The 19,931-nt window shown below is 44.9% G+C and overlaps 2 protein-coding genes across 7 annotated transcripts in view; one reads left to right on the top strand and one right to left on the bottom strand.

The window, feature by feature from the left end:
* ADCY5 (adenylate cyclase 5) overlaps positions 1 to 6,014 on the top strand; it is a 148,061-nt gene extending 142,047 nt beyond the window's left edge. For both annotated transcript variants that reach the window (XM_045088819.1, XM_004745509.3), the window contains 3 exons: positions 247 to 451; positions 1,426 to 1,550; positions 3,558 to 6,014. In XM_045088819.1, the coding sequence (XP_044944754.1) occupies positions 247 to 451; positions 1,426 to 1,550; positions 3,558 to 3,686 (459 nt within the window). In that variant the 3' untranslated portion in view covers positions 3,687 to 6,014. The remainder of the gene's footprint in view (positions 1 to 246; positions 452 to 1,425; positions 1,551 to 3,557) is intronic.
* An 8,740-nt stretch (positions 6,015 to 14,754) lies between these two features.
* The window catches only part of SEC22A (SEC22 homolog A, vesicle trafficking protein), a 73,118-nt gene continuing 67,941 nt past the window's right edge, over positions 14,755 to 19,931 (bottom strand). For all 5 annotated transcript variants that reach the window (XM_004745440.3, XM_004745442.3, XM_004745439.3 and 2 more), the window contains one exon: positions 14,755 to 16,229. In XM_004745440.3, the coding sequence (XP_004745497.1) occupies positions 16,029 to 16,229 (201 nt within the window). In that variant the 3' untranslated portion in view covers positions 14,755 to 16,028. The remainder of the gene's footprint in view (positions 16,230 to 19,931) is intronic.

Here is a 19,931-nt window from a genome sequence, read left to right on the forward strand (position 1 = left end):
CAAGAGGCTCTGGAATGACAGGGAGCTGGCTTGGGGCTCCTGGTACGGGGCGGATGGTAGCACCCGGCCACCGCACATGGGTGAATACTGGAGGAGGCCTGCTCTGTCGGTCTTGCACCGAGTTGGTGTGGAGATTGGCCCCCTGTGTGAACTCGGGGGTTGTGGGGGGGCCATGCTGCTCCCTTCCCTGTAGACCTCAGTGCCCCAGCCTTGGTGGTGACCCAGGTTTGACCTCCTTCCATCCAGATCATCAGCGAGGATCGGTTCAGGCAGCTGGAAAAGATCAAGACCATTGGCAGCACCTACATGGCCGCCTCAGGCCTCAATGACTCTACATACGACAAGGTGGGCAAGAGCCACATCAAAGCCCTGGCCGACTTTGCCATGAAGCTCATGGACCAAATGAAGTACATCAATGAACACTCCTTCAACAACTTCCAGATGAAGATTGGTGAGCTTGGCTTCTGGCCATTTGGGCCTGGGAAGAGCAGGTGGGGTGAAAAGCTCCATGTGGTGTGGCAGGACTGAAGAGGAGGGCTGTGGTGGGCAGTATCTTATGGACGGATGACATTGTTGTTTAGGAGCTTCTGCTGTGTTTGCAGTCCTGCGTCTCACACAACAGTGAGGCTTCATGCAACCCCCTGGTGACAGAGACCATTTCTGTGATAAGAGGGAGTCCCCAGGGACATGGAGACATGGCAGGAAATGTCTAGATAATGTCAGTTGAGTCAGATGTGTTGGGAAAGGCTCTTGCCTGCAGAGGAGGGAGGACACTTCATGGGGGGAACCAGCACAGCCAAAGTGGAGTAGCAGGGTGATCAGGGTTGGGGTGGATAAGACTGGGAGGGTGGAAAGACTAGAGCAGACATGCCAGAAGCGAGACAGCGAGCCCAGGCGGAGGGCAGTGGCTTTGCCTCCTGGTGCTGGGTCATGGCGACATCCCTGCCCTAGCCTAGATACCCAGAGGGAGGATCACTTGGACAGAGAGGAGACTGTGGGTTAGGAGCTAGGTTCTAAGAACTGCAGTGCCCCTGAAAGAAACAGGAGGTGAGGAGTAAGAAAAGGGGGAGTTATAGTACGTAGAGTCTGAACTGACGTGAAAACTTAAGTGCCACTGAGAGGGATGATTAAAGAAGGGCAGCTGGGTGGTGCAGGTCACTGGGCACGTGAAGTGACCTGGTGATGGGCTTACAGGAGCTGCTGGCTGGCTGAGTGGCCAGTATGTAGGAGCAGTGCTGTGTGAGCAGACCTCTGTGGTTGGGGTTAGCAGGCCCTTAGTGGAAGCAGTGGAGTGGGAGCCGCAGGGCCAAGCAGGGCCAAGCATGGCCTCAGGCCCAAAGGACCCTGAGTATCTAAGGGGAATGACAGTGAGTGTGAGCTCTGGTCTTGAGTCCTGATGAACATGCTGACTTCGGTCCCCTGCAGGGCTCAACATCGGCCCTGTGGTGGCTGGGGTGATCGGGGCTCGCAAGCCTCAGTACGACATCTGGGGCAATACGGTGAACGTGGCCAGCCGCATGGACAGCACCGGTGTGCCTGACCGCATCCAGGTGAGTGCTGGAACATCCGCCACCCACCTCACCCACGTGGGGGGCCTCTGTCTGATGCTGCGTGGGCTTTGGGCAGGCTGCCCACAGTTCCTACTCAGAATTTCTGCAGCCAAACTTGAAGGTAGTTAGGGCTGTGTCTTGGGAGCTTGAAAAACACAATTGTGTTTCAAGCCCTCAGGACCTTGGACAGATCTTCACGCCTGTGCAAAGCCCTCTACTGGCCACAGGAGGAATTGGGGGGTATAGGCGGGAGCCACGGCCCATATCAAGCCAGGAGTGCTACTGTCACAATCCACGCATACAAGGGGACACAGAGATGACTGCAGGGAGCAAGGTCTTGCCGAATGGAGCTGCCAGCACTCACGGCCTGGTTCAGTAGAACGAGGCAAGGCCACTCGTCCCCCTGGGATGATGCTCCCAACAGCTAAGGGGGCTGGCCAGAGACACAGAGACTTGCGCTCCTTTCTCTCTTTTGCAAGCTGGTGCTTGTCATGCCCAGGTCTGCCTCTCTTCAGCTGCTGTTGTTTTTCTCAGGCCTTCCTTGATTCCCTCTGCTTCAGTCCGACAACAGTGAGGCCCTAGACCAGGCTCTCTTCCTGTACCCTCCATCCCCAGTGCCCCGTAAGCCTGTGGGCAGGTTACTTAGCTTCCCTGGTCTTTTTCCCATTTGACCTGTGCTCTCTTCAAGGCCCTTTGCTCACACTGACACTGCTTAAGTGTCCCTTAAATTCTCTCTCCTGTAGGACCTCTGAACAAAGGGTCAGCCCTTTGTTCAGGCAGCAAAGCTCTGGCCAGATCAACCAGGCCTGGCTGGTGTTTAGGGCCTGGCTGGTGTGTAGGGATTGGGGTGATGGAGGGACTGGGCCAAATGGCTCTCTCTCCCCTCCAACCCTGTGCCAAGAGGAGAAAGGACAACAAGATGGAAGATGGAGAGAGAGGCACACGTGTATAGAAATTTTGACCCCACCCATAGATGAGTGAAGGACTCTGCAATGACACAGTGGCCTGGCACCTCACCTTTGCATAGGGCATTTCCATTCTTGGAATACATGTGATCACACAGCAGGTCTCCTTCCAGCAGCCCAGCCAGGCGTGATAGCCAGGCGGGGCCAGGATCCTCAGCAGGGGTGTCGTAGGGTGTGTTCACATAGCTGTCAGGTCACCTTGCAAGACACAAGTTTGCATTGCTGCTCCAGTCAGCCTTTCTCCTTTGCCCAGCAATAGTGCAGTGATGACTGAAGCCACTGGGGAGTTCCCCTCTCTGTTCCAAAAGCTAAAGCAGATGGGCAGTAGGACATACAGCTGAATCCAGGCTCTGCATTTGCTAGCGGTGGAACCTCAGGGAAGGAACTTAGGTTGTCTGAGCCTGAGATAAAAGTGCTTTCCTTATGGCGCCTGGGTGGCTCGGTGGGTTAAGCCTTTGCCTTCGGCTCAGGTCATGATCTCAGGGTTCTGGGATCAAGTCCTACATCAGGCTCTCTGCTTCCTCCTCTCTCTCTCCCTGCCTGCCTCTCTGCCTACTTGTGGTCTCTGTCAAATAAATAAAATCTTAAAAAAAAAAAAAAAGTGTTTTCCTTAGATTAAATGAGATAAGCAGTGGCTTTCCACCTGCCTGTGGTGGAGTGAGACGTGAGTGAGCACACTGGTCTTAAGCTCGCTCTCGAGGCGGCAGGGTCAGAACGCTATGGACATGCCCACTTCTGCTCACCTTCTGCACTTCTCACTGTGGACAGTGACAGGCAGTTCAGGGACCACAGGCCACGCTCTGAGAAGCACTGAAAGAGCACAGGTGAGCTCTTGGCCACACTGCCTGGAACGGAGTAGGTGCTGCTGTTCTGGTTTCTAACAGGCAGTTCCAAGGATGAGCAGCTGTCAGTCCTCAGGAGCCCCTGCCTGGGAGGTGCTGCCCGCCCTCTGTGTTGGGGACAGTAAGGCAGAGCCACCAGACAACAGACTCACAGCTTAGCTTAACCACAGCCTATCCTGTCTCCTCCATTGCCTCCTCAGGTCACCACGGACATGTACCAGGTACTGGCTGCCAACACTTACCAGCTGGAGTGCAGGGGTGTGGTCAAGGTCAAGGGCAAAGGCGAGATGATGACCTACTTCCTCAACGGGGGGCCCCCGCTCAGTTAGCAGCTGCCACCTGGTGATGCCAGGCAGCCTGGCCTCCAGAGAAACAGAAATGGCTTCTTTGTGCACCGGTGGGCAGGTGGAAGCCTGCGCTCTAGCCCACGTGGCCGCGCCGGTGATATTTTCCACTTTGACTCCAGAAGCAGCTTCTGCCTTTGTGGGTAGGCAGCAGCCTCCGTCCCAGGCCCCACGGTGCCAGCGTCCTGCGAGCACCAAGCTGACCAAAGATGTTTCCTCCGTAGAAGACTCCACTAGGCGTGATCTGAATCTCGAGTTTTCTAACGGGTGCCGCTGCTGCACGGGTGGAGCGGAGCTGCTGGAGCTCTTACGGTGTGGGGCAGCCCGGCGTGTGACAACAGGGCTGAGGGGGAGGCCTCGGCCGAGTGGGTCGGCGGTGCGACTCTGGCCCCAGGAACCTAGGGGCCCCAGGGGTCCGGTTTTCTGTGTGAGCCTTTCAACTTCCGACAGAGGCCACGGCCCCTGCCCCATGGAGGGGTTTTCTGGCAGGAGCGTGGGCTGTGGCTGGACTGCGGCCTTCTCCGCAGTCCTCCTCCCACACCTACACACGTAGCCAAGGCCTCTTCAAGGGGAACAGAGCGAATTGTGCGGGGGAGGTGAGAGGACTTGAGGCAAGGAGGGGTGGTTCTGAGAAAAAGAATATTTATTAAATAAAACAACTTTCTGTGCCCTTCTTTAGACTACGCTAGTTGTATGCGTATAAGACCCACAAGCAAACAAAGATGCCACTGAGGTGGGAGGGTGGGGATCCCAACTTGTCTTTTTTGTATTTTTGATTTTGTATTCTTGAAATCCTTGGAGATCTAACAAATATACCAAATTCTATATTTTGTAAATGATACTAGATAACAGCTGTGCACAGCATTTGTACCATACGTACGTCCATGTGTGTACTGGTGTAGGTGTGTGTGTTTGTGCTGTTGACCTGGTCACGTACAGGATGCCTGCTGCCCTCACTGCAGATGCAGCAGTTGTGGGGGTTTTCCAGGTCCACCCAGAACAGGGAACGTGTGTGCTTTTGGGGTGCCCTGCGCGCAGATGAAGTGGGAAGATGCATGCAAACATCACATTCAACACAGCACTTCCCTTAAGTTAAATGCAAATGGTAACAAGACAAAAAGCTGTTTTCCCATCTCAGGCCCAGCTGGAACGAAGGGAAACAGCCCCAAGCCGCTGCACACCACTGTCTTGTCTCCTCTCCGTTCCCTGAGCTGTCAGCCATTTGCTGCCTGGGGAGAGGCAGCTCTGAGAGCTCAGGGACAGCCACGGGCGCTCCGCTGGTGTGCGGGCTGTAGGAAGCCTTACCTGCCTGACCTTCTCAGTTGGCTATTGTGCAGGGGGCTCTCCCAGAAAGAACGCCGCAGACTCGGGGGTAACTTACATGCAGCCCTCGGGTGTAGGTAGGGTGGTGGCTTTGCTCTCCATCTGCAGACCAGACAGAGAAAAGGGGAGAGCCCAGCTTCAGCGTCCAAGGGGCAAAGTTAGCAGAAATTTTTTGTCTGGTTTATGTTTTTTTTTTTTGGGGGGGGGGGGCAGTTAAATATATAGAAAAAAATTTTTTTTATACCCTACCAGGGTATAAAATGGATATGGGCATGAAAGTGAAAAATGATCTATTATCATAGAGATCTATTCAAACAGAACCCTTGGGTTCTGTGCCCAGATCTTTTTGTTGCTTCTCAGGGCAGAATTCTTCTCCCCTCCAACACGAGCTTGCAGGAGGTGGGGTGCAGCTATATGCTAGCTGTGAAACATGACTTTGACCCCCAGCCGCACCACATCTCGCTGGGCCCTAGCACTGGCCTCCCCTTTCCGCATACCATCCCTCGCCCCAGTGTGAACTCTGCTCTGAGAAGCAAAGCTTACAGACCCGAAACTGCCAGCCCAAGTTTGTCGATGCTTTTGCCGCTCCATCCTTGAGTTCTGCATTGCCACCCCCCAACCCCCCGCATCTGTTGGGTGGGCTGGCTTTCTCCACGGTGGTGGTCTCAAGTCCCCTTCCCCTCCATAGTGCCCGCCAGTGGTGCCAGGTATTAATTTTGCTTCCAACCTTAGTGACGTGTGTGTGCTGAGCTCCTCTGGTGGTTCCCCTCTGCCCCCCCGCCGTTGGTTATGGTCTCCTTGGCCTCTTGGGGGCCCACCCCTCCTATCTCAGCAGTGACTGTGACACCGTGCAGTGCTAGCTCTTCATTCCCTCCAAGGGTGTGCACTCTTTTTATTCCTGCTCTTGCAAAAACAGATACGATTATGATTTCCCATGGAAATTTAAAAGTCTATTTAAATAATTTAACTATTAAACACTTTCACTGGTAATGTGTGCTGGTCTGATTTGTGGCTTGGGCCATGGGCCTGGTTCCAGTCTGAAGAACAGTGCACTCAGCCCTTGATGGGGCACTGGGGAGGGAGCCCCAGAGGGCAAAGACCTACCCTGAGTGGGGAATGGTTTGCTGCTACAGAGAGAATGTTGGCTAAGGGCCACAGTCCTCATGGCAATCAGGGGAGAGAACATTTGTGTTCTTGGCAAGCGGTAGTTCACTGGACTGCAGAGCAGATCCCAGGGTGCTGGAGGCTGAGGAATGAGGAAAGACACTAGGAGTGAAGGGGACAAGGGACCAAGGATGGGTACCAGAAAAGATGCAGGGTTGAGCAGAGGATGTTTTAAAACCCGTGAGCCAACCTTGTTTCTATGCTAAGGGAAAGAAAGTTGCAAATACAAGAACACTGATCACAGAAAGGACCCAAGTAGCAGGGAGAGGAGGAGATGCTGGCCGGAGGCATACTGACTTGGCCTGGACAGCTAGTAGCCATGGCTACCATTTACTGGACCATGTGTGTGCCGAGCACGGGGACAAGCACCATACAAACTCCATTTGTTCCTCCTGGCCACCTCACGTCACTGACAGACAGAAGTTGAATTATTTGCCTAAACTCACACAACTGGCAATTAAGATGAGATTCAAAGCAGGCCTGTCTGTTAAGCTCATGCAGGTAACTTCAAGCATGCCCAGCACGACTCTTCCCTCGAGAGGAAAGGGAAGGTGGTAGAAAGGCAGTGGCTGCCTGCCACACCCATCAAATGCAGGGTTCTATTTGGGTTCAGGAAATAAGGGCGGGGACTTGGTCAAGCAAAAATGAAGGAGCCAGTGAAAAAGACCTCACTGGGCTCACTGCAACAATGGCCACCCACGGCACAGATGTGGCTGTCCTGCTCATAGGCAGGCCCCCTGCTCCGAGGAATCAGGACAGCATTGGCAAGGATTCCACTGTCCATGGTGTGGGATGCAACTGTATAGAACTCATGTTCGACTCGGAGAGCTTTTCAGGCGAGGGTCCACCAATTAGAAAAGGAAACCAAATGAAAAGGCCAACCTGTGGGGGCTGATTAGACTAAGTTAGCAGGCCAGCTCCTGAAGAACCCCCATCCTGCTGGGATGAGTGCAGTCAGGCAGGCCCAGCAAACCGCAGGCACACCCAGCGCACATCAGGGCAGCCAGGGAAAGCAACTCAGAACTCCCAAGAGCCCTTCCGCTTCCATCTCCACTGAGCTCGTTCCAGAGAACACATTTGTTTCTCCCTTATAGATTTCACTTTTTGGCAAAAGTATATCCATACCTGCAATGTTAATTAGCAAAACTTACTAGCAAAGACACCACTGATACATGTATCAGTGATACGCTTTAACATCCACTGACCGCAAAGGCCGTTAAAACCAAGACTGGACCTCAGCCAACATGGTGATGATTTGATTGTAGAGCGGGGTGAGCAACGTTTGTGGGAAGACATGGTGAAGCTTGGTGCACCAAGAAAGCTGGAGCTACGTACTCACCGGGTAGTCATGTTAATTTAACACTTTCAAAAATACAAATGCATTCACAGAACTTTTCCAAAAGTAAGCATCCCGAGTGGCATGTAGTCAAATGATGCCCAGAGCTGTGGTTTTTACATAATAAAAATTATTTTCCATAATGTTGCAACCTCGCCACGAGTTGCTGATTAGCAGAAAGTGAGCCTCTAGAGCTTGGAAAAGATGCTGAGCCCATATCATTACAGGCCAGGAAAGCATTTTTGGGCACGGCATGGCCAATACTCAGAAGTAGTGCTGAGCACATTCTTGCTGCCGCCTGAACACAAGTGCAGGGACACACACTGAAAACCCACAGCTTCTGAGCTTGCCTAAACCCAAATAATCGCTCACTGAAGACAATGAATGCTGTACACGTTGTCTCCCGAGAGAAGGGACAGTGTGTGCCATGTTGGCCATGAAAAGGCACCACTTAGCACAGGGATCAGGAGGAGAGTTGGAAGGGCCGGTGTTACCTGTGGAGATGGGGTTGGGGAGGGCACAACAGACCAGGGAATACCATGCCCCTCATACCCTGCCTTTGGATGAACTTCATCCAAAGTGTATAAAGAGCTTTCCCATACATGTTCTCACTTGTGCTTGCCCCCAGGCCCAGGAGACGGTGGGAGAGAGGACTGGCGCATCTCCTGGGCTGCTCTGATCTTCCAGGGCGAAAACTATCGCTCTAGCCCACAGCCACTTCTGTCCACTGTGCCCATCTGGCTGGGCACTGATGACCTTACAGGGACAGAGGGCCTGCCACTTCTCAAGGTTGACAACAGATGAGCTGAGGCCCTTTTACTGTAATACTATAGCTTTCCTTTGCCTTTCCGATTTTCAAAAAAGCCCTTCAGTGGGTGCCCCCCCCCCCGTCTTGGAACAAGAAATATGGTATTTGCTGTCCTCGTCTTGCCTCTTTCCTTCCCACCTGTAAGGGTCACTGCTTCTCACGATAGACACAAAAACAAAGCCAAGTCAGGCCATTGGAATGGCTGACCTCCAAGGCTCCTTTCTCCTCTGGCATTCTCAGATTCTAAATATTTGTGTGACCCTGTCCAATCTTCAAGCGCCAGACCCCAAGTATGACACGGACATAGACACAATCAAATCAGGATTTTAAGATTTTAAAGCCGAAGACAGACAAATGAGATGAAAAGCATCACACCAAGGGGGGTCTGTGGGAAGATCACCTTCAAACCAAAGTTGCCAAAGCCTTTGCTTGGACCTCCTCCGGATACGCCAGCAGCAGCAGCAGCAGCAACAGTAGCCGAGCACCTCGGCGGAGTGGCCGGAGTCCTTTCCTACCAAGGGCTCTGCTCCATGCAGTGCAGAGGGTTAGGTGACCAGTCTCAGTTCACAGACCCAGCAGAAAGTCCAGCAGATGGGATGAAGGGGAAAGACAGTAAGGAGAAGGAAGAGGATTGTCTAGGGCTGAGGGTAAAGTAGGTACCCTGTTCCAACTGGCTTGCCAGCCCTAAACCTCACCCACCCGTCAGTTTCTAGTGAACGGAATGGAGCCACCCCATCATTGGCTGACTGCATCCGAATCCTCAAGGCCCGCTCCCTATTGCTGGTCTGTTAGGCTGGGGAATTAAAGAGTTCTCACTGGAGTCCATGAGGGACCTCATCACTTTTTCTCCCCCTCAGCCAATTTCTAATTTAGACCTCCCTGAAATCTCTGGTTTGTCAGCATCTCTATTTTCCAAGTTTGCAAAATTTGCTTCTGTGCTTTGACTTTGTCAGTTAGCTGGAGTGGCACTTCTTGGCTCATGTGGGATTTTTTGGGGGGTGGGGGGGGGAGTTGCATTCTGCATCAGACTAATCTTTTAAAATCCATGTCACATTTTCACTTTTTAAGAGTGCCTTGAGCTTCACATCCCCAGCATCTATATGTTATTTCTGTATTGTGGGTTGGAGGCTGCTGGCTTCATTCTGTCACCCTTTGCTTCCTTATCAGAGACCACACACACATGCACATTCAGGAAGGCCCTTACATAGTGGACACTAGGGCAGCCACCATTCAAGAGTACCCACTAGATCAGATCAAACAATGATGGTGCCACAGTGCTAGGGCCACAATGAACAAGTGAGGATCCCAGAGGCACCTTCCCCTTTTGACAGCACGCCAGCACCTGGGAGAATGTGGGGTCCTGGAGAGCACAGTCTGCCACTGCTGGACTGGGTGACACCAGACGACATAATCTTGCTCACTGACCTCAGATGGATTTTGTTACGCTCACAGAACCTGTACAGAAACAAGCACAAGTCTCTACAAACCCTTCTCCTCTCTTTGAATGCACCCTCACGACCCTGCCCAGAAGTCTGTACCCAAGAGCTTGCCAGGGCAGATTTCAATAGGATCCTCACTTAGCGGGTGATCTCTGGAAAACTTTGTACAATGACTTATATTTAGAGGCATTTACAATGCAAGAGACTTATTACCTTGAAAGGAATAGTAACACTAAGACCATAATGCTGTGGCCCATGCTGTCCTAGCACTCACTGTGCCAGGCTCTAAGTACTCTGTGTTTGTTGACTCATTAAATGCTCTTGAAAACACTTTGCCCTGGGTACTATTATTATCCTGACTTTACAGGTGAGGAAATGGAGGCAGAGACGTTACATGGCTTGCTGAGGTCACCATGCCAGAACAAGTGAGAGCCAGGGAGTCTGACTCCAAATTCATAATCACTATTCAAAATTGCAAATAGTTCTATTTTTCATTTAGTGTTTTCAAATACATCTGGGACCACTTACTGCAGACTTTCCATAATACTACTTTATATCAAAGAAGCAATTGATTCTGTCCTTCAATTAGAAAAAGTAAATGTTTGAGAGGTGCCTGGGTAGCTCAGTCAGTTAAGTGTCTGACTCTTGGTTTTGGCTGGGGTCATGGTCTTGGAGTCATGGGACTAAGCCCCATGTTGGGCTCTGCACTCAGTGGGGAGTCTGCTTGGGATTCTCTCTTGCCTTTCTCCCCACCCCAGCTCATGCACTAAATAAATGATTCATAAAATAAATGGATCTTTAAAAAAAATAAGAGAAAGCAAATGTTTGTAATAAATGAATCACTAGTGAAACTTTAACATTCTACATCAAGAATCATTAATTCATGAGTTAGTCTCACTACAAACAGCAGACTGTATTGCTTCTTGCCCTAAAATCTAAGGCTCACTTACATTTCACCATACCTCCTGCAGCCACATGTCTTGATGTACCATTATAGGCACAGGAATTTTAGGAAATCATCTTCCTCAGTCTAGAATATCCACAGTGCAGGAGTTAGCACTGACCAATTTCTTATTTAAAAAGTAATGTAGACTACTTATATATACATTCCAATATATATTCCTTATACACTTCAACATGTTGTCTAACTTAGTATTACATGATGGTTAAGAACATGAGCTCTGGGTAAGTCTGATCTGGATTAAAATCTTGGTGCCACCACATGAGCTAGATTTTTTGACTTAGGTCAAGCCCCTTAACCCCTGTATCCCACTGCTGTGCTGTGGAATACAGGAGAAAAGGGCCAATGGAACTGTGGGTGAGGTGGGGCAGAAAATACTGTTTGTTATCAAGGATGTAGCAGGAACAATTTGTAAGACTAGGCTATTGATTTCAGGAACTCCTTGAGAACTAAGTCTGTTTTCTTCTCGAATTTCCTACGGTCTCCAACTGTGCTATTCATTATACACTGTGTATTCATTATACACTGGTACTGCCAACGCAGAAGAAAACACATACACATGTGTCAATGGCAATCACTGTTCATGAGCAAGGTTGTTACTGGCCACATGACTTGCAATCACACAGTGCCTCCACACTGTGACTCCACCTGTGAAATAAAGTAATCTAGAAAGCTTGGCCACTCGGGGAAGAAGTTTCGATAGTGGCAGCCACAGGCACGGTTTCTCTTTGAAAAGCTCACTGTTCCCACAGGAAGCTACAATAACGTCAGCGTTCAGCAGCAGTCCCAGAGCACTAATGAAGATGATCGGACACCTCCAGCCCTAATCAACAGAACGACTTGAGTTACCTTCTCAGGCAACACAGCCTTTACACACACTCATCCATCACGCTTGGAGCTGGAGGGACTTCTTTCATTAACTTTTAGGGAGCATATTACTAAAGCCAACTAGAACTGAAAATCAGGTTTGATTTTATTGCAGCATTTCCTTAGAGATGATAAAGCAGAAAAACACAAAGAAGGCTTGCCCGTAGAAAAAGACAACAGCCCTGAGGAGTCACCTATAATTGGTGGTAAGGCTGAGTGTTCAATTCGATCCGAGTGCTGGCTGCTTTCGAAGTACAGCCGATCCTTGAACAACACAGGTCTGAGCTGTGCATGGCCACTTACATGGGACCTTTCTACAATTAAAGTACTATAAATGCATTTTCTCTTAAGATTTTTTAAAATGAAAAAAAAAAAAGATTTTCTTAAAATGTTCTCTTATCTTCAGACAAAATGTGTTAATTCACTATGTTATCAGTAAGGCTTCCAGTAAGCTGTAGGTATTACTAGTTAAGTAGTTATACATGGATTTTTGACTGCACAAGAAGGGGTTGGTGCCCCTAACCCCTGCACTTGATGTTTGAGGTCAACTGGAATTTATTCATCCTTTTACTACATACTCCAGATAGCTCTTTTAAACTGAACAAAAAATTTCTTAAAATAAATCTCTCTCTCTCTCTCTCTCTCTCTCACACACACACACACACACACACACACACACACACACACACACACGTTTCACTGTATCTCTTAGAAATCCAACAGCTCAGAGTGGGGTCCCCAGGTTACATAGTAAAACTTTTAGATTAAAGGCTAAGCAACTCCCTTTTAGGTTGGCAGCTAAGAAGCTGAAGCAAGAAGCACTTCTATGACCTAGAAGTTAAGGCTCATACGACAAATCAGTGGAGCCCTGACAAATCAAGTCTAATGAGATTCTAGATGTGGCTTAACAGGAATGGAGCCAGACATTTCTCCAGACTAGATTCCACTGTGAAAAAGACCACATTTAATACAAAATAAATGTGCTAATACAGGGACAGCACATTCACTTGATATAAATCATAAAATTACAAAATTAGGTAAAGATTCTCCATGTCTCCATTTGTCTCAAAGGGATTTTCAAGCCAATTTTAGCTTAGGATAAGAATTTTTCCTAATGGGAACAAAATCCTCTATTAACCACACCAAACATTCTTAAATGCATTCTGAAAGCTGTTACAAGCTGAGGATTTAAGGCACAATCACAATATGCAAATATCTAAAACAGTTGAGGGTTCTGTTCATTTTAGGATTTCACAGGAGCCCTAAGTGCCAACATTTTTTATCAGAATCCCTCAGGAAGAAGTCCCTGGCTTCTGAGGAAGTGGCGTACTATGACTTACAGACAGAGCTAGAGTAGTGCAAAACATGTTTCCCTTCTTCTAAGCCATGACCTCCAGGAAGTTCAAGAGTCACGTTTTATACCTGATAACAGCATCATGTTCCCTCTTCCTTCATTTTCACTGATCTTGTTTTTCTCCCTTTCTGTTCATATTTTATTGCCATTGCTGTGTAAGTCTTATTTGGTATCATGCTTCAAGTTCTTTTGGGAAGGAGGCCAGGTATAAATACATTACAAAAACAGATCAAAAAAAAACCCAAACAAACAAACAAAAAAAAAAACCAACCAACAAACAAAAAAAACCCCAAAACCCCAAGCAAAAAAAAAAAAAAAAAAAAAAAGGAATTATTTTTAGGATATAAAAGAGAGCATCTATGCCTTCACGGCATACTTTAATAAAAAAGCAGTATTTCAGAATTACCCTAATTTCAAGCCAATTTTAGCTTAGGATAAGAATTTACCACACCACGCCTGAGCTCATTAAGTCCCCAATTCCCTGATTTCACCAAGAGCAGACCTATTTCCCGAGTACCACCTTAGTTATTTATCATCATCAGTCCCCACTCTGGTGGGGAAGCGCCCCAAGGCTAAGGGATTAGAAGTTGTATGTGCTTAGCTCTGTGACCCTAGATAAGTCATTAACATTTGATTACCTTAGTTTCCTCCTTCTTAACAAGAAGGCAAGTAATTCTCCTACACTACAAAACTCATTATAATTAGGTAAACAGAAACTTGTTCTTTAAAGTACAGTACAATCGGAAGATATTACTATCATACACATTAGAAGTCTAATGAGCTTAAGAACTTTACATTCATGGCAAAAATTTTTCATTCCAAATTCATAATAGTTTCTTTGGCAACATCACAGAGACAGAGAAGTTACATAAACACTCAGCAATGCAGACACCAAATAATGAAAGAAAGCATTTCTATACATAAACATTATTTATGCCTATTTTCATTTTTTTACATTAAGATGTAAACATCCCATTATCCAAAAGAGCAGTGAAAACAAAACAAAACAAAAACAAAAAACAAATTAAGCCTTTAAAGACAGCTGGTGAATTTTAAAATGTCTCTGCTGAATGCTCCAAACACCAAACACTATAATTCAATAATTCAATAAGAAGAACCAAACTGAACCAAACTGGTAAGCGAGCCATAAAGTGGCAATATATATAGTAAAATCGCAGAATGCTCCATCTTCTTGGTTAGCTGGCTATTTACAAGAGAACTCTTCTTGTTTCAACCATTAGTTCAGAAAAAGCTTTCTAAACTGAACTACTTCCCTTTCCTGGCTCAGTAAAAAAGTACAAAATAACAAACATACATCAACTTGATTTTGCTGATTTAATATCATGTTGTATATCTTGGCGTAGCTCTAGAATATACATAATTTCTGTGCAGTTTTGCTAGAGGCAGAAAACTGAAATGGAATTTCCCGTTTTAAATAAATCCCTGATATTACAAACTTATTGTCTTCCTTTTGCCTCATTCTCCTAAAAGGGGAGTGCAACAAAGACTTCTAGCTAAGCAAGGTTTTACAGTCGCAGATATACCTACATAATATGGGTTCAGGCAAACATGGTAGTTCAACAACTTTACCCCTCTGGACTATTCTGCTTAATAAATACACCCAGTAACATGAATTATACGTAATGTGTCCATTATTTTCTGGATATCAAATTTTAGTACCTTATATATATACTTTTATAATCTTTTCTTTAAAAAACAAAAGAAAATCATTAATGAAGGTACCTTCTAAAACCAGAGAGTTGGCAGATTTTGCTAGTGGAATCAAACTGTGCTTCCTATATTATTAATTCATAACTGCTTGAACGTTTATTATTATCAAAAAGCAAACAAATTCTCTAACATACTAGGTGCTGAACTCTTTGAAGCCACAAAATAGAAAGAGCTGCTGGGAGAAGTCACCTTCTGATTCTTAGCACAGGTCACTGTTTCCAGAGAGCACGACCCACAACACTGGCAGCACACAAGGGGATTTTAGGCGGTATACAACACAGAAGTGAATAATGCAGAATCACAGTGAAAATGTCATTCCCTTTACAGTTTTACCCTTCTGATAATTCCACAGAGAGAGCCCCATTTTCATACTGGGTAAGATCTCTCTCACTGCAACAAAGAGCAGGCTTCAGAGATTCAGAGCCTTGGTGGTGGTGGTGGGGGGTGGCATTAGTATCTAGTTAGAATTTAATAACAGTTTTTGTTTTATTTTGTAGTTAACTCATGGTAAATTGATGCTGGTTTTTCTCTTGGAGTAGAGATTAGTTTGTCTTTAAACTATTTTAAGATTTAAAAGATAAATACTAAAAATAATAGTATATGTTAATACTCAAGTGATTGAAGTCTGGGGAATGATAGCTATAATCTAACAAATTCCATGTTTAAGAAGTGATTTCAAAAGAAACTACAGACATGGTCTAGGAAGGAAACATATGTTACTATGTTCTCAATACTTGTGATGTTCTAGAGATAAGCTCATAAGAAGCCTTTTCCTATATCAAGTGATTTCCAGAGTTAGGATTCAAGCAAAAAATATAAAAGGAAAAAGAACCAATTCCACACCATCCTGGACTTCATAAACTCAGGGTACTGTAAGTGTGCAAATAATGTGATATTTAGCAAGTTGTTTTAAACACAAACTCCACGGCATGTTTTTATTTGGGCTATACTCATGCCTCACAAAGGCGAACCCAGACTGTAGAGTTCCCGCTTGGTCCTCAGAGCATGTACCACACACATTTTTTGATTGAACTCTTCAGAAGGAGTAAAGACCGCTGGCCAAGTCTCCAAATGGCTTCTGACTGTTCTTCCACGATCGTGGCCCTGGAGAGAGAAGCCGCCTCCTCCTCTGAATAATAATCCCACGACTAACATGAGGAGTTTGCCTAGCGGGTGCTGCATGCTCTCAGGCATGCCATGCGGACTTAAAACAAAAAGGATAGCTGGCGAGAAAGAAAGCAGAGCTCCTCGAGTGTGGTGAACAGTTTCTTCATCACAGTGGCAGTTAAGATACGCTCCCTCCTTTTCCCCCGGAGGCCAGGGCAGTATATCTGAAAGATGGGGTCAGACATCGTAATCAGGAGCCTTGCTCTGGGCTTGCCTTAGCCAGATCTGCAGTGTAACAAACGCTCCCACAGTCACGTGAAAGAAAAGCTGCCACAGGTTGCGCAGTTCATAGAGATACATGTTGCACAGACAGATTAAACCAAAAGTCAAAAAAGATTTGACATTCCGCCAGCCGGTGTAGTAGACAAGTAAATAACACTGTTCAAAATATAAAATGAAAGATGATTAGGGTTACAAGAAAAGAAATAGATGCTTCTATTATAAAATTTTAACAGGCCACAGAGTAAAATGTAAGAGTGGAATAAGAGGATTTTTCACCTACAGATAATAACGTAACCTCTTTAAGACATTCAGCTACGAAAGCGCTGCAGCTTGAAAGGAAAACAGATTTTTCCTTTTATGCTTGTCACTGTCAAAAGATACATTTTATATCATATTTTAAAACAGAGTTGCAACTTGATGACTCCCTTGCAAAGAGGCTGAGCACATCACATATTCCTCCAAGGTGTCAGGCAACTATGAAACACTCAGGGCCTGAGGGGATTCCATCTCTCATTCTTAGCCCAGAAAAGTACAAAATACCTCAAACAAACCACAGCAAAATGGACTCTTACACAACCTGAATCTGCATATTAACGAAATCCACAAATATTTACTGCTCTCCCATTAAGCGCCAGGAACTAGTAAGGTAGAGCATCTGAGTGAACATTTGAGGTAGAATTCATTCAACAGATGTTTATTGAGGGCCAGCTACAAGTTAAGCATTGTTCTTTAGTTTCAAGTTATGAAATAAAGCCCTTGCTCACATAGAACTTAAATTCTAATGGAGGGAGAAAGATTATATATACAAAAGATCATATTATGTATATAAAATACCAAATAGTTATGTCTTAAAAGATGGAACAGGGGGACAGAGAATGTAATAACTGCTATTTTAGAAAACAGAATAAAGAAATTACCCCTCATAAGCCCCAAATTGTGGCAGTCACCTTTTCCTGCTTTATTTTTCTCTACAAGATAAACACACTTTACAAATGTGCTTGTTTTGTCTGTCATATATATTCTTCCAATAGGATCTAAGCTTCATGAGAGAAGAGATTTTTGATTTGTTATCCAGTGGGCACTTTATCCAGTGCCCAGAATAGTGCCTGGCACATAGTAAGTAAGTACTCAATAAAAATTTGTTGAATGAATTGTTTTCTAGACAATGCCTAAATTCACAATCTGTTAAATATAGGAATTATATGTGATTACAAAGTCTTAAGAAAGACGCAGAAATTGTGAAATTCTATCCAGGCATCAGGAGAGGAAGGACTTTAAGGTGTTTACAACAATGTAGAAAGAATGTGGAAATGTTCTATTAAATCTTTTTATTTCTTTAAAAAAAATTTTTTTTAAAGATTTTATTTATTTATTTGACAGACAGAGATCACAAGTAGGCAGAAAGAGAGGAAGGGAGGCAGGCTCCCCATCCAGCAAAGAGCCCGACATGGGGATCAATCCCAGGACCCTGGGATCATGACTGGAGCCAAAGGCAGAGGCTTTAACCCACTGAGCCACCCAGCCACCCCAAATCTTTTTATTTCTTATACAAATTAGGACTTTGCTCTCTTAAAAAGAAGACTACTATCCAAGCAAAATGAACTGTAAGTACTTATTTTATTTGAGTGGTTTTCACTGTGTAAAAAAAAGTTGAAAAAGTAATTTTTCCTCTTGAAATAATTCTAGACCTAGGGAAGAGTTGTAAAAATCACAGTTCTTGTACATCATTCACCCTGCTCCCCCTAATGTTATCTTGTCGCATAACCACAGTATAATCATCAAACCACAAAATTAACATTGATAAAATACTGTAGACTAATCTACAGACTTTATTGGAATTTTGCCAGTTGTCCCATTAAGGCCCTTCTTCTGGTCCTGAATCCAATCCCAGATTGCCTCTTGCATTTAGCTGTCATATCTCTTCAAATCTGTTATAGCTCCTCAAGTCTCTTTTTCATGACCTTGACAGTCTAAAGAGTATCAATCAGTTATTTTGTAGAACGTCCTTTAATTTTGGTTTGCCTGACATGGTCTCAAGACTGAAGTGAGGACATGCACTTTGGGCTAAAATACCACAGAGGTGATGCGCAGTATATCTTAAAATTGGTGGTGTTAACTTTGATCTCTTGGTAAGGTAGTGTCTGACAGGTTTCTCCACTGTGAAGTTACTATTTTTCCCTTTGTAGTTAGTAAGTTCTCTTGTGGGAGGAGAAATAAAGACATTCTCAGGTGAAAGACTAACAGAATTTGACACCTACAGAAGTACCCTAAAAGAATGGCTAAAGGAAAATACCTAAGCAGAAAGGAAACAATAAAAGAAATCCTGGAACACTGAGAATACAAAAAGAACAGTTAGCAAAATAACATAATAGTTCTCCTCCTCTTGAGATTTCTAAATTGATGACTGAAGTAAACATTTGTAATACTGTCTGATGTGGTTCTAAATATAGGTAGAGGAAATATTTAAGACAATTTTATTATAAACAGAGGGGGGCAAAGGGACATAAAAGGAAATACAATTTCTATGTTTCATTTGAACTAGTAAAATGACACCAAAAAATTGAAAAGTGTATAACGCAATACTTAGAGCATTTAAAAACCATACAAAGAGGGGAGAGGGATACATGGGTGGCTCAGTCTGTTAAGCGTTCCACTCTTGCTTTTGGCTCAGGTCATGATCTCAGGGTCATGAGATCAAGCCCACATCCTTGCTTGGGATTCTTTCTCCCTCTCCCTTTGCCCCTTCTCCCAATCCTGCATGCATGTGCATTTTCTCTCTCTCTCTCAAAAAAAAAAAAAAAAAAAAAAACCAAAACAAACAAACAAACAAAAAACTATGCTAGGAAATAAACTCAAAAACACTGCAGATAAATCAAAATGGAGTTTTAGAAAATGTACGAGTAACCCACAGAAAGATAGGAAAAAGAAAACATAAAAATGAAAACCAGCAAACAAAAAATAAGATGGCAAACTTAAGCCCTAATGTATCGATTCTACAGTAAATGTAATAGCCTAAACACAATAATTAAAAGACAGAGACTGGCAGAGTGGATTAAAAACAGCTTTTAAATCTACCAGAAACTCACTTCAAATGATATAAGCAAGGTGAAAGTGAAAAGATGGAGAATATATTATGCAAACATTAATCAGAAGAAAGCAGAAATGGCTATATTAATATCAGATAAATATAAAAATATTTCCAAAAAAAGAGAAATGGCTAGAGAGGGTTATCATTATATAGGATATTATATAATGATATATTATTATAAATGGATCAGTCCACCAAGAGGGCAATAATCCTAAATGTGAATGAACCAAACAACAGAGCTAAATGTGCAAAGCAAAATATGCAAAGCAAAAACTGATAAAACTGAAATAAGAAATATACCAAACCACAATTAGAGTTAAAAACTTCAATACTTTTTCAACTGATAGAACTAGACAAAATCAACAAGGATACAGAAAAACTGAGACCCATCAACCATCGTGATCTCACTGACATTTATAGAGCACAAAATCAGCTACAGTAGAATATACATTCTGTTTAAGTGCTCATGGAATACGTACCAAGACAGCCCATATTCTGAGCCACAGAATAAATTTCAACAAATTTAAAAGAACTGAAATCACAGAGTGTTTTCCAACCACAATGGAATCAAACTAGATATCAATAATGGAAAGAAAACTGGAAAATTTCCAGACTCTTGGAAGCAAAGCACAATTCCAAATAATCCATAATCCATAGGTCAAAGAGGAAACCACGAGTATGAAAATTTTTAAATACACTGATATAAATGAAAATAAAAATGCAACATATCAGCCAATGGAAAGAGCCCAAATATCCACTGACTGATGACT

Source organism: Mustela putorius, unplaced genomic scaffold, assembly GCF_011764305.1.
Source record: "Mustela putorius furo isolate JIRA1106 unplaced genomic scaffold, ASM1176430v1.1 tig00003834_pilon_pilon_pilon, whole genome shotgun sequence".
NCBI lineage: Eukaryota > Metazoa > Chordata > Mammalia > Carnivora > Mustelidae > Mustela > Mustela putorius.